This window comes from Netta rufina (assembly GCF_964035555.1).
Source record: "Netta rufina genome assembly, chromosome: 4".
Classification (NCBI taxonomy): domain Eukaryota; kingdom Metazoa; phylum Chordata; class Aves; order Anseriformes; family Anatidae; genus Netta; species Netta rufina.
In genome coordinates, this window is record NC_140127.1 from 15,547,769 (window position 1) to 15,562,068 (window position 14,300).

Below are 14,300 nucleotides of genomic sequence, written 5' to 3' on the forward strand. Positions count from 1 at the left end.
TCGCTGTGGCACAAACCTCGAGCCAAGCCTGAGGAGTCTGTCAGCGAGGATCCTTCTCTGTCCAAGGAAGAAAGGACGACAGTTTTTAGAGACCGAGAGGCAGGCTGCATGTGCAGTGCATGTGCGCTGAACGGCTGCTCACTGCTTAGCAAGGGGCAACGCAGCTCTGTGAAACAACCAGGACAAGCCTGGCACAGTCTGCTGAGGTTCTGGCTAAATGTAAGTGATGAAGAAAGCTTGGGATCTGCCCTCATGGGATGTGTGCCGGCGGCAGGGAATTACTCTCAGTGCAATCACGTCAGTCCCAAACTTGACATCCCAAAGCCTCTGGAGCACAAACTGTCTAGACTGTTTAAAACACGTGGATCTATTCATGCTATAATACTGCCGGCAAATGGCCAAAACATACCTAGAGAGAGAGAAATCAGGTGTTCGGTTGTCTCCTAGACAAGTTCTGGAACCTTATTTGCTTCAAAAAGCACTATTGCTTCTTACCATCTCCTTGATAAAAAAAACTGAATCTTCCCCAAAGGAATCATAAAGACTAAACCTGTTGCCTCATGCACCTATGAATAGCTTCAGGTTTCAAACATCAGTTCAGGTTTCTCAAAAATCTGAATTTAAGCGGTTCTGAGGAGCTTCATCCTGCAACAAAACCTTTTCACAAAACCTTTTGGATGGTAAATAGAAACACATATGTGTAACATTGTATTAGTGACCATGGCAATAATCCAAATGTAGGGCACTACCAGAAAACCTGTGTTTTCTGGCAGAAATGCAAACTGAAATAATTGCCTTCGCATGAGGAAAAAAAAATCAGTAGATATGATTAAATTATTTAAGTATGACAACAACTTCTGTGCCTGAGGTCTCTGTTAATCTGGGCACTGAGCTCTGTCTACCACTTCCTGATATCTTAGTGCAGGACCAAGGACAGACTTTAGCCTAACATTGTGTAAGACTAAAATTCTCCTTCCATTCTGGATATCTACAGCCAAACAAACAAGCAGAAAGAGTTCACACTTTATTTACAATACACTCTTCAATTTAAAACACCAACTCTCTTAAGAAAAAGGTGACAGTGAAACAGCTTTTGCTTAGTAAAACAAAACTTTGTCATTTCAAGAAAGGAGCTGAAAGTTACAGGATCAAAGGATAAAGTCTGCTTGGTGCATATCTAAGAAGGAATCCTTTCCACATGACCAGGGTTGTTGAGACTTAGAGCATGGCCATAAAGAATCTCAGACTGGCACCTTAGAAGGAAACGAGATCAAAAACTAATATTAAAAATGTATAAAGCAACAAAAATGAGCTGAGTCTTAGTTTTCACTTGGTCGTTATTTTTACTTTCCGGACTCTTTTCCAGAGAGCAGAGAGAGTTATGTTAAACCTCATCAGGCTTGGACAAACTCACTGGGTTACGACTATCTCTATAGCCAACCTCTTCTCCATAAGCCAACTGCTCTGGCCACCTGCACCTCCTGCTCTGTGTGTATCCAGGCTCTCCAAGAAGACTGGGGCAGATATTTCAGGCTTCCTGAATGAAGGGCTTCGCTCAGCACACCTCAGTCATTTAACTTTGGGGCAAGGCTGACCTAATAACACAGGAAGGCAAAGGCGTGCAATTTTCATAGCCTAACAATCAGTTTCAAACCTGGATGGAGCTGACACACAGCTTAACCCCAGGGTAAGGAAGCTTTAGGTATGCACGTGGCTTCCCAACACATACCTAGAGCACATTGCTTTTATTCCTACTGCTAACAAGTCACTAACTTTATGAAAAATTGCTCCACAGAGATGCCCAACATTCAACAATCTGCACCTATAGCAGCTCTGAAATCACATGAGACTGGCAGGGGATGCAGCCTGCCACGAGTTTCATCAGCGGAAGACTGCATGGCACACCTTTGTACCTCAATGGGCAAGAAGGAAATGTTGGTGTACTGCCAAGCACACAGCTAAACGTGGCTCTGGTCAACACACTGCCAGGACCAGAGCGAGCCTAGTGCAGTTTTTAGTGGCTTCTTTTCAAAACCAGAGGTGGCAACAGAAGGGTTCTCATTTTGTGCAAGAATCTAAAGAAATCAATGACAGAAAGAGCTGACGGTCCAGAAGGACAAATAAATCACAGGGATGATCCATTTTAGAGGGGAGATACTAAAAGTAGCACTAAGCAAGTTCCAAAGTAAGCCCTGCTTAGTTTCAAATCAGCTCAAGAAATAAGAACAAAAGGCCATGGTGCTGTGTGCCGAGTGCACTTAACTCTACCTGATTTAAAGGGGTTACAGGTAGTAAACACCTCTCTGGACCGGCACCAGCAGTGGAGCGGCTGCAGGCCCTCCACCCCAACCAACTCCACCTCCCAGGACGCAGCTCTCACAGCGTGTACCCAAGCGCAAATAGGATGGGACGCAGCCTGTGCGACACCCTGCTTCAGGGAACAGTTAGCACCGGTGGAACAGAAATAACCTTCCCATCATACGGCACCTTGAGATTTCCCAGGAGGGATCTGGAAGAGCATTAATTTCCCCACAGATGAAAACACAGGCCTCCAAGAAACAACAGACGAGCCGGGATGTTTTCAATGATGCATTAAGATGAAGTGCTCTGGGTAGGAGAAGAGCCATGGAAATTCACCAGGCCTGTTAGCGAACACAGCTGGTTCATGCATTAGAAACAAGGAACACGATTATTTCCTCTAGCACAGTGTAAGCACCAAGCACTATTCCCATTAGTGAATCTGAACACAGAGGCAAAACCTAAAACAAAACTAAAGGCAATCCTCTAGATGGGCTGACCAGGCATACATGTACTTCTGGGCTCACTGCTTGGTCCTCACAGGACCTCACAGTGTTTCAGTATTCACCCTAATATTCAAGTCACTGCTTTTCCAGGTGGGTAGGAACTTACCCTAAAGCTCCCAAGGCTTCACTGAGCAGTTTGCTGAAATTGGGGTGAAATCTAAACAAGGTAACATTCCAGCTGGAGATAAATCAGACCCAAATGGCTGTCATTCCCCACAGCAAAGTAGCACCAGAATCCTCTGAACTGAGGGCAGAGCTTCCACCCTGAAGAGATTTGGCTCTTTGAGTCCCAGTAACAATTTTATGAGTGCACAAGCACACATGTTTCATGATGGTGATGCCTGGGCACAAAAATGACCTCTGCAAGAGGCTCCCTTGAAGGAAACTGAAGGTCTTTTAAGGGACTGAGCACACAGTTTCAGAGGACCAGCAACAGCAGGTGGATGCCTAGAATGGGACAACGGATGCTGGGTTGAGTGGTAGAGGCAGAAAAATTCCTGTCTGTATGGAAATGACTGCAGAGATCTGTAACCAGGTAGCTGAACAAACTGAGATGGGGAAGTCCCTCAGGCTTAAGGGCCTTTAAACCAATAGTAACATGCAATAAACCAAATCACAATTATATGGCAGTTGGCCAAAGAGAAGGGTCCGTGTGACCCGATCAGATGATGGGCTTTTGAGGAATGGGGCCAAATCTTTATAAATAGGCTACATATGGCCGAGTGTGGGGTTCACAACCTAATAAAGGCCATCAGAAAAACAGCCTGCAGTGAGCAACGTGCAGTAAAAGGCAAAACAGAGGCTCCAAGAGAGACAAAACCCAAGCTACAACTCAATAGAAAGGTTAAATAGGAAGGGATAAGATTAGAAACAGCAAGGCTCTCCTCAGTTCTGCCAGCTCTGGCAAAAGGACCCCACATTTATTGCTAGGATGGAAGGGCACGAGAGCATCCAGCATCGGCAGTGAAGATGCAATGATCTATTTAATTAGGCAGGAAAACTGACCAAAGATCATTTTATGGACCTGTATTACTGCACTTTACACCTCAGTATTCAGTCCTTTAGTAAAGTAACTGCAAGGGGCAGGGAACTGAGCCGGGCAGTGAAAGGTATCATGCAAACATGAGAATCTTTTGATAACATCAGGCTCCCAGACCTTCAATATCTTCAAAAGGTCGGTTTAATCTTTACGTAAAGTGACCTCTGCGGTCTTTAAAAGGTTCCCACGTAACAACACTATAGTTAGCCAGACAGAAAGTGCTCCTAGCCATCTGTCTGACGCTTGCACTTCTCAATTTCAAACATATGCTCACTTGCTACCTACCAATGACCCAGACAAACTGCCAGATTCCTAACAAGATTCAGAGGCTGCTCCAGTGAAGCGTGTTTAAAAGGTGCATTAGCCCTGAAGAACAGCACAGCTCTGAAACAGAGCTCACTTACATTCAAGCCAAGGAGGTCTAAAATAGGAAGAGAAAAAATAAAATGATGTCTTCATACAGTTTCTTGAAGGTCCTACAAACCTTGTTTGTTCAGAAGGAGGAAATTAATTAGTCACTGCTAGGAAAGGATCACAACCTGTGCCATGAAGCCCTGAAGACACATGCCAATGACAGCTAAAAGGCACCACAATAAATTAATTGGTCGACATTGTTTAGACAGAACAATAAACATGTTTGGGGCATTCTCACTGAGCTTTGTATAAGCCATTGCTAGACTCTTACCCACAACCCCATAAGCTGCTTTTCTTTCTCTCTTCTTTGGAGCTGTGTGAGGTTACAGAAGCCACCGAACCTGTCTTGCTGTTATCTGATCTAATCTGGCCAGTACTGCTTGGATTCTACTGAAAGAAAAAGGAACTTTAAAAAAAAAAAAAACAAACACAGCTTTGGGGAACAGGGCAGAGGAAGGGAGCCATGCTGAGCAGGGCTGTTTGTTTCCAGTTTTAGGCTAAGCTGTTCAGAAGCACGGCACTTTTGGATTTTCTGACATCCACCTTCAGCACTGACCACAGCTCCTTTAAAAAAATCATGTCCTTTTTTGAAATGGCCCGAATTACCACCCCAAATTGGATACAGCCCAGAACAACCCACCTTGGCTGGAAATCTTGACTTTATTTCCCATATTTCCATCTCATTAATTACCAAGGCTGACCAAATGACTACCAAACTGTACTTGGCACTGCTCGACGCATGCATGCAGGTAGGTTTTAGACCACTCTCCAACAGAAGAGCCTCGATTTTCATAGCTGCTGAGACTGTGTACCGAGGTCTTCAGTGGGAGGCCACTGACTTTGTTCCAGGCCACTGACTCCAGGACAACAACTTGTAACATTCTTCCTCTGAATTTTACAGGCAAAATGCACTGCATTATTTGGAGACCTAGAGTCTTATATATACTGATGAACCGCTTCATGCAAGTCTATCAGAGAGAGACTTCCCTTCCCTTCCATACAAGGGTAAATTTTGTGGTTATGCAGAGAAGTTAAATGTTGGCCTTTTCAGTAGGGACACAACTAGCATCCAGTTTGGTCAGCTTCAACATCATCCCCTACAAACTCAAGGCAAGGACAGGCAGAGAGGAAAAAATATCCATTTCTCTGAGGGAAAATCCAACCCCAGAAGTGTCATCATCGTCACGATACCAACTGTGAAGACTGAGCACAGATCAGTAACAAAAACAAGATAAACAGCAGCGACATTCCAGGCCGAGGTCTGCCTAAACCACCTAAACCACCATGGCAAGTGTCAGGCAGCTCAGGGGAAGTCCTCCTAACTGCCCGACTCTGCAGTAGTGAATCATGAGATAAGAAAACAGCCCCACTGCAAACAAACCTTGATTCCAAGGCTGCAGTTATAACTAACCAGCGAGAGGGCACAGCACATTTTATGAGGCATACTGCAGCCAGAGCTGGGTGGAGGTGGAGGCCAAGCAGCTGCCAGCAGGGCACCAGAATGCAATGCAAACCACAGGGAACTCACTGGTAGGAGCTGCATTTACACAAAGGCCTCCTGACATCTCAGCTGTTCTTAAACCATTTTCTCCATTTCTTCTATAAGCACAGCCACCTTATCGCTACCTTATGAGAAGTCAGTTTATCATCATTTCCATTTCGATTGCAGCTTTTCCTTACTGAGCGTGCAGTAGGTGGTTGTCAGCACCTTCTCACACAACCCCAGCACCTTTAAAGCTAAGGCTGATTCCTGCCAACAGATCTGAAAAGCATCTGCAATGACCAGAACAATACCTCAGACAACAATGGGTAAAACAGACACAGGCTGGAAAGTGCCAGTAGGAAACATGCTCATGGGTTTGCTGGCATCGAGCTTACAAGTGAGCAAGCAGTGTTACTACCTTAATGTGAGCGAAGTTCTGAACAAACCACTTCACCGGTGACTTACATTTCACAGATCCTGCAGCACTTAAGTGATTGACTTAACTAATCCACACACACAAAAATGGCTCCCAACTTTTCCATAGGGATTTACCATACTGTCAAAAAGTCTGCAGTGAAGTCATAGCACTAGGACCTTGCTATTTATCATGAACCAGATAACAGCACATTTCAGCATCCTGTAAAGTGTCCTGACAAAGTCTAAACTGGAATCTTTCAGCCAGACACTGCACAGTTGAGAAGATCCAAACCACCCACCCCATTTTTGCTAACTGTGTGGGGCAGCATTCAGGTCCCAATCTGCGCCTGCTGGTCCCAAGCCATGTCATCTGCTGTACGGAAAGAGAGAAAAAAAGCAGTCCCTAAGTCCTCATCATTAAGCTTTTGCACAAGCACAGCCTGAATCAGTTTTATCGAAACAAAATACCTCCTCTACCTCTACAGTTAAATTAAAGGCACCAAAGCAAATTAATGAAGTACAGTGTGTATTTGGATTTTACATGATTATTTTTTTAATTGTACTTGTTTCAGAAACAATTAAGAACTAATTGCTATGAAACAGATTATTTCTGAAAACAGAGAAGGTCTGTCTACAGTCAGTGATCAAAAACCAAGGGTTGGGACAGAACATGAAAAATAAGCAAATAGGCAAACATAACTTATGTCTCCTACCTTCTGCTTGCTGTTAATAAACATAAAGATTTTCACAGGAATCTTTGCCTTTTTAACCTCTCTCCTCATTGATCCAACCATCAAGAAATAATCTTAGGCTTAAAGCATAACACAGCTTTCTACCAGCAAAGTGTAATGACACTACAGGGTCAAGAATAGAAAGAACGGAGGAGGAAAGTGTGGGGAGCAGTCAGCTAAAATGGCAAAGGATGTTACTGCAAGTTGCTACAAAGACCCTGGTTTAAATCCCATAACCTTAACAGGATCCACAGCAAAGTTTTCACTGTAGCAGAACCTCTTCCTGAAGTTAGTTTTTTCTAAGATGTACTCTCCACACTTCTACTTCGCAAATCAATCGAAATGCAGGACAAAACACCTGACGCAAGTGCTGGTCCCCTTCTAAGGGACACAGCCAGAGCCACCCTGGCCTTCCAGTAACAGAGCTGTCAGACCTGAAACCAAGCATCCTCCACCCCACTGCGGAGTCAGGGCAGCAGCAAGCCCGAGGGAAGTTACACTTAGAGAGCCAAGAATACCTTATCTCAAAGGATAAGGTGGAGCTTTACTTTTCCCCTGTTGCAAAATTGGTTATTAAGTAATCTGTTTATGTCACACATACCAGCACTCCTAACAGTGGCATTACAGCACTATGTCATTACCTTCAAGGAAAGGAACGTGCAGTGCTCTAAATGAATGGGAATGGCTTTCTTACACAGGAGGTTCAGCTTAGGGCAGTGCCTGTTCTTGATTTCCCCCACGAAAGCCTACGCTTTCTCACTTACTTTCCTTCTACACCCTGAACCGGACCTACGGAGCTCCCTTCTCTCGCCGAGTCACGTTTCAGGGCGCTTTTTTATCACAGAATTTCTAGGTTGGAAGAGACCTCAAGATCATCGAGTCCAAACTCTGACCTAACTTCTGCTCCACGTCAGTGAGGGGACAGCAAAGCAGCTCTTTGTAGCTAAAATGCAGTGAATTTCTTAACTAAGCCGTCTCACTGAAAAACAGGGGTACCTGCAAATGAATCATTTTTGAATGTCAACAGCTGATATCGCTAATAAAATAGCAATGACATGCAGTGTAGGATTAGACTGAGGTGCCACCTTAGAGAAGCATTAAATCATCTCTGGAGCTAGGCCAAAGGGACATACTTTTGCAATGCATATAGGTTTCTATTAATGTTATATTTACTCAGCAAGGGCATGACCGACAATCGCTCCAAGCTGAAAATGTCTCAACATCCTACTGACCAGAAATGCCCCATTCCCCCGCTCCTTAACCAAATCCTTCCCTCTCCTCCACACCACGACGTAACCAAATCAGTGAGCAACATGCTAATCCAGAGCTACTATCTCCATCTCACAAACATAATGCAGGGCCACCAGCTAGTAAAAAAAATAATAATAATAAAAAATAAAAGACCAACTTCAAGAGTTGTATTCTGGAGAGTTAATATGCAAGAGATGGATGCTCAGAATGATGACTTTCAAATACTGTCTTCATTTGTTTTAAATCAAACAGATTGAAAAGCAACAAAACCAGCCTGCTTCCTAAGCATATCATAATGCCTCACCTCCCTGCTCAGTTGTTTTCCTACAGGCTTGGTGAAGTTAATAGCTTTAAGCAACCTTCCTAAGGAATTTGATCAAAATTGACTTAGTGAAAAGATAAATTATTGGCAGAGGAATGAATAGGAAAGAGGCAAACAACTTCATCATAAGTATGTTTTTCCTCCATGAAATCAGGTGAAAAACAAAAACTATCAGTAAAAAACTAAAATACATCTGGAGGTGACAATTCTGCTTGCAGTTACTTTCTTCTACAGAGATTGCCACCAGTGTAAGCTAGTCAGAAAAGTGAGTTATAACAACACCACAGAACTGGCTGATGGAGAGGTTTTGAAGCTAACACCTCCTGGTCTCTAGACAAACTCCTCTTTGAAACTGTGCCACTCCACCTCTAATGCAGAAATCTAGCAAAGAGACTTAAAACCATCTGCACCAAGTGTCAGCCAAGGGCCTTGAACCTGGCGTTTTAACCCTTCCAATGGATATATGCAGACTGTAACTGTACATGGGGTGCATGTATGCATATTAGGTGCACGCAGACATTACTGACATACAGGACATACAGCTGTGTGCATAAAGAGTTAGGTATAATTAGGGACACACACCTTCTGTATTGAGGCAGATAAATTCCCTTCAAAGTGCCGAAGCCTTTACTGCTTCTTTGCACTGTGGAAATGCCTCAAATTTGCAAGGCAAGCTCTGAATGTAAGGCTGTCCCCATGCAGAAGCGTAGAGTGGCCGAGCAGCAACTTGCCAGTCGAATCTTACATGCACTCCTCTGCAGCGAGACACTGACAGATGTTACAGCGTCAGCACTGGCTCTGCCACAGCCAGCGACTCCTTTTGTGATTTAGCTAGGTCATTCACAGGAGCCTGGCGAGAATCAAGGCACTGCCCTCTGCACGAACTAGGGAATTAGCTGGTTACACAGCTCCAAGTCTCTGGAGATTCAGACAAGCAGCTACAGTTCTCAGAGGCCTGTTGTGTGCAAACAGAAACACTGCATATTTTTTCACCTCGTCTTCCTCTTACCCCAGTGAGATGAACAGCAAGTGGATTGATAGCCCAAGTAAATCAAACGAGGATATCTGTATTGCAACACGAAGATAAATACTTAAAACATTAACCCAACCTTTTTCACTGCACCTTCAGACAGTTAAAACAGTCACTCCCACACTGCTCTTCACAAACAACAATCTGTATTATGTTCTTGGAGCATCGCATATGGGTGATACATACCACAAGAGCACGTGGCAACATTTAAGGCAGTAAATTACAAGAAATATTCCCCCTCCCTCCCCTCTCAAATGTTTCCGCTGTGCCAAAGCATCAATTATTCCATGAGCAGAAGGCAATACAAAAACCCTGTCATTCCATCCCTGCAGACAGCAAATGGCCTCATTAAACCCAACATGATGATTTATAGCTACTGAGCACAGATCACTTCATACAAGAGGGGAAGAAAACAGAAGTGTTTACATGGAAATGTCTGCTCTGACTTCCGGGAAGTGTTCTTATTGATCGTTTCTGCAGATTATTTTCTTCCATACTGTTTGATCCTTTGGTGTCCACCACTGGTGACAGTGACACGGGTGTAACCCTATACTTTTCAAAATATTTTAAACTGAAAGCCACAGGTATTTGTTTACAAATAAACTAGAATAAAACTATACACCCAAGTCAAAAGGAAAAGACAATATCGTGAGGTGAAATGCTAGCCCCATTTCCCTTCTAGCTAGAATATATAACCTATTGTCTTTTCTCCTCCTCCATTAGTTTATCAAACACACTGTCAACTGATCCTCATAAAACAAGAAAAACAGAATTTGCTGCAAATAATTCATTCTTATCAGCTTTAAGAATTTTCCACAACCAACCCTAAAAACGTGAACTCCTGTGAACTCCCTTCTCCTTTCAGATTTCACAATATTTTTATTCAGAGAGAAAATAAAAACACTTTCAAAGAAGTCTACTCTTTTCCTAAAAAGTGAGGAAACTTTTTGTTGCCTTAAAAAAAGTTATTCTCCCAAGAGTAAAACCTTATTTTTCTACCTCCTAGGCTAAAAAAATAATACAGGAAAACATCCTACTTGCTGCCTTATGCCCACCCCCAACACTCAGTACAAATTCTGCCGGTCTTTCCAGTTTGCTTCGCCATCTGCGACACCTGCCACTGTATTCCAGCACTCCAAGGTGCAGTGGTGATATGCAAGTGTTGCTGGAAGGCTCATACGGGAAAGAAAAACAAAAAGCCCCAATGTGTCACAGCCCCTGTGCAAGAGACAGTGAACTCAATTCTGCGGGAGGTGGAAACGTGCCAGGAGCACACAATAACGTTCACTCTCAAACTGAAAAAGAGAATGTCTTTAAATTTTAAAGTCAGTTTCGGTCTGGTTAAGCTTATCAGTGTTTCAGTCAATTTTAGGATTAATTACTCAGCCGAAACAAAGGTGCCCTTTTTCTCTGCTATCCGACTGGCAATTTTATATACACATACGAACTGTGAAGATACCCTTTCTCCCCAGCAGTCCACGGTCTCTTACCTTCCACTTCTTCTTCATCACATACATGTTTAAGGAAGGAAGCCCCTCTATCCAGTACTGCCTCGTCCTCCATCCTATAGTAATAGAAAAGAAAAAAGGAATGCTCAGACTTCTCCTGGAGTGAGCTATTTGAACCAGCCCAGGTCCTGGGCAGGTTAACTTGCAAGCTGTTGTTCATGTTATTGTGGGCACTGCCGTTCTCCTTCCAGTGCCTGCTGTTCCTTCATAGAGCTCCTTTCAAATGGTTCTAACCTTGAGAGGACATCAGTGCTGACAGGTGTGAGAAAGGTAATCCGGCTAGAAGTCTTTGTTGTTTTGCTTTTTTTTTTTTCTTGTTCCTTTTTCCCGTTTCTTTCTTTTTTTCCTCCTTTTTTCTTTTTTTCTAACAAGGACATACACACACAGGCAAGTTTGGGATTGTCTATGCGAGAGCCAAGAGTTTGTGGAATTCCCGTTTCCCTTTAAAGTTCTTCTAAAAGATGTTGGCTGCAGAGCCACGTATACAAGCAAGCACACATGCTGTACACAGACACACACACGCGTTCGCATGCACAGTGGGAGACTCGGCTTCAGCCAGCCTCTTAATACCAGCAAAGCACACTTGTCTGTCGAGAGGCAAGCTTTGTGTCACATGTTGGCCTTACAGAAATCTGACATACGAGGATTATCCAGAGACCAAGCTACAGTAAGTCAGGGCCATCACAGCAGTCATGTATGTGTGCCACCCATTCATTCATCCATCTGGGAACTGATTTTAGTTGTTGCTTTCTTTCCCCTCCTTTCTCTCTCCACCACTTATCAGCTCCTCTGTACAGAGGAGGCTCCAAATTCTACACCTCCACCATGAAGTCCTCCTGTGACACTGCCCAGAACTTGCCCTGCTCTATTTCATGCACAAAATAAAGACCCTGCATGCTTTCCAAGGGCTCATCTGCAAGCTCGTTTTTGACCGGCAAATCTAAAAATGGCAAAATAACAAAGAAAACATTTTCTAGTTATATTAAATAATCTACTTACATATTGCTTGGAGGCTAAGCATACATTTGCTGCTCATTGTTAGACAATGAGCTGTGTAAGCTTAATAGCAGTGTAATTCTCAATAGAACTGCAGGCTCCGTTTGTAACCTCTTTTCCTACCAAAGGGAAGAAACTGGCATGTCTGAGTAACAACTGAAAAACAATACCTTTTCCTTTTATTCTCTAGGTGGAATAGCCTCATACAGAAAGAAACAGACCCTTCAATCTTCACATCTATATTACTTCCACTTAGGATTCCACAAGATGCTCCAAGTGCAGTAGCAGCAAATGCTTAAAAGGGATTTTTAGAGGTGCATTCAAATTCAGGACAGTATAAAACCCAAACAGGTAAATATGAAGCAATGAACACATCCAGGGATATCTACCTTGCAACTGCATGTCAATGCCTACCTGAACAAAGAAGCGTTCAGCCACAAAAGCAGCAGAGCCCTCCTTTTCTAAAAGCAGTCCTCAGGCAGCAGTTCTCCCACCTGTGACACCGTCCCCCACCTCAAGCACCTTGACCCACACAGCCCATCGGTCTCCTCTTTGGCTTGTAGTCTGCAGCTCAGCTCACGTGAACAACTCCCAGATATTTTGCAGGTGAGGAAGAAGCAAAAAAGCTCAGATTGAAAACCAGTGACCACGCATATGGAAATACACGTTTCATCTGGATTACGAGACGGCAGCAATACTACAGCACCGTACTCAGAAACAAACACGAATCTCAGCTCCTGACTAAGTTCAGATCCAACACAGAAGTTTGAAGCAAGGCCCGCCTCTCCTTCGCTGGCTTTTCTTCCTGCACTGTATGTAAGAGAGCCGGAAGACTGGAAGAGCAAATTCCTCTGACTTGAGAAAGGCACCATGTCACAAGCAGCTGCTGCCCTGCGTAGCGGGGTAGGACATGCTTCTTCCCAACAAAACACACCAAGCCAGCACACACGTACACACACACAGAAGCCTTCCTGAAAGCTCAAGCTCTTCATTAAATTATTCAACACTGTTCATGCCGCTCTTGCCTGCATGCAACAGTTGTGTAGGCACACCCCAATTATTTTTTTTCCCTGAGCAGCACAGTAGCTACTTGCTATAAACACAACTGAAAACATCTGGAACACATGGGGCTGGGCTTCCAGACCAAACACAAACCACACGCGCTTTATTACTCCACAAAGTCCTTCGTTTCACTCCCAGCATGCTGGCATTCGCCTCCGCTCCCTGTGCACCAACACAGCCAGGCCGTTCAGCACGCGTGTATGTGTGCAACTGCACATCCCGCAGCCCCAGCCCAAACGCCCATTTCCAGCTTGTTTTTTCTCCTCCAAATTTGGCAGTGCACAGTGCAAAAGTGCACAGCAGCTGCAAATGAACAGTCACATCACACTGGGAGAGAGGGAGAAGAGGGCAAAGGGAGGAGAGGAGCAAATTCTAGTGCACAGTGCTGAGGATTCACCAGGTGCTAGTAAAATGTCTGCTCAGATCAGCTCGAATAGCAGGCAGATGGGGTCCTGCTGGTGCCCTGTGAAGCCCCCCACGCCACCCCCAGCCCTGCCAAAACACTGTCCCCCCACTGCCAGCACCTCTCCTCCCCTGGGGCAGTTCATCACATTTAAAGGCTACACTTCCTAGCTTGCAAAGGGCTCAGAAACTGCTGACGACACATCGACACATCGCAAGCCTGATGCTTTCCCTGAAACGTGCCCAGGGCAGATCCGAAGGAGCTAGGGGGTTTAAAGGGCCAGGAATAGAGCCTGGGCCGCCTTGGCATGGCGCCCCGACTCTAATCCGCAGGAGTTTAGTGATTAGACCCCGAAGTGCCACCTCCCTTGACTTGGTCTTTTCTGCCCTTCTCAGATTACTGCGGGATTTCTTCAGGCCAAAACCTAGCGAGAACCATCCTTTATGAACTTGCACAGGGGGAATATTTCAACCCCCTGGAATTTTTCAAATAACATTAAATGAGAGTTGGAGAGGAAAAAAAAAAAGTTACATGAAAGAGCAGAAAATCGTCAGTGGCAGAGTCCTAGCAGTGCAGCAAGAAATGGCATTTTCACTACCCCAGGGAAGAGCAAGGGATACACCAGATACAAGTGAGAAAGGGCAGAAATGTTTTTAGGGCCTCTGAACATACTATATACTATGAACATACTATATACTATGCCTTACTTTGAAGCTTGGTTTACTAGCTTCTTTGAGTAAGGTAAAAGGATGGGACATCTAAACACATTTTTATCTAGTCTGACATCCTCATTATTGTTATCGCAGTGCTTTGGAAACAAACCCCCAAAATAATTAAAAA

General features: G+C 44.2%; 1 protein-coding gene across 6 annotated transcripts in view; it reads right to left on the reverse strand.

Moving 5' to 3' along the window:
* Positions 1-14,300, reverse strand: part of SLC4A4 (solute carrier family 4 member 4) — a 193,865-nt gene that overhangs the window by 159,537 nt on the left and 20,028 nt on the right. For 4 of the 6 annotated variants that reach the window (XM_084286256.1, XM_084286254.1, XM_084286255.1 and 1 more), the window contains exon 2: positions 10,982-11,055. In XM_084286256.1, coding sequence (XP_084142382.1) covers positions 10,982-11,054 — 73 coding nt within the window. In that variant the 5' untranslated portion in view covers position 11,055. Of the gene's footprint in view, positions 1-10,981; positions 11,074-14,300 lie in introns of those variants that run through there. The other 2 variants (XR_014618371.1, XR_014618372.1) reach the window with 1 other exon arrangement.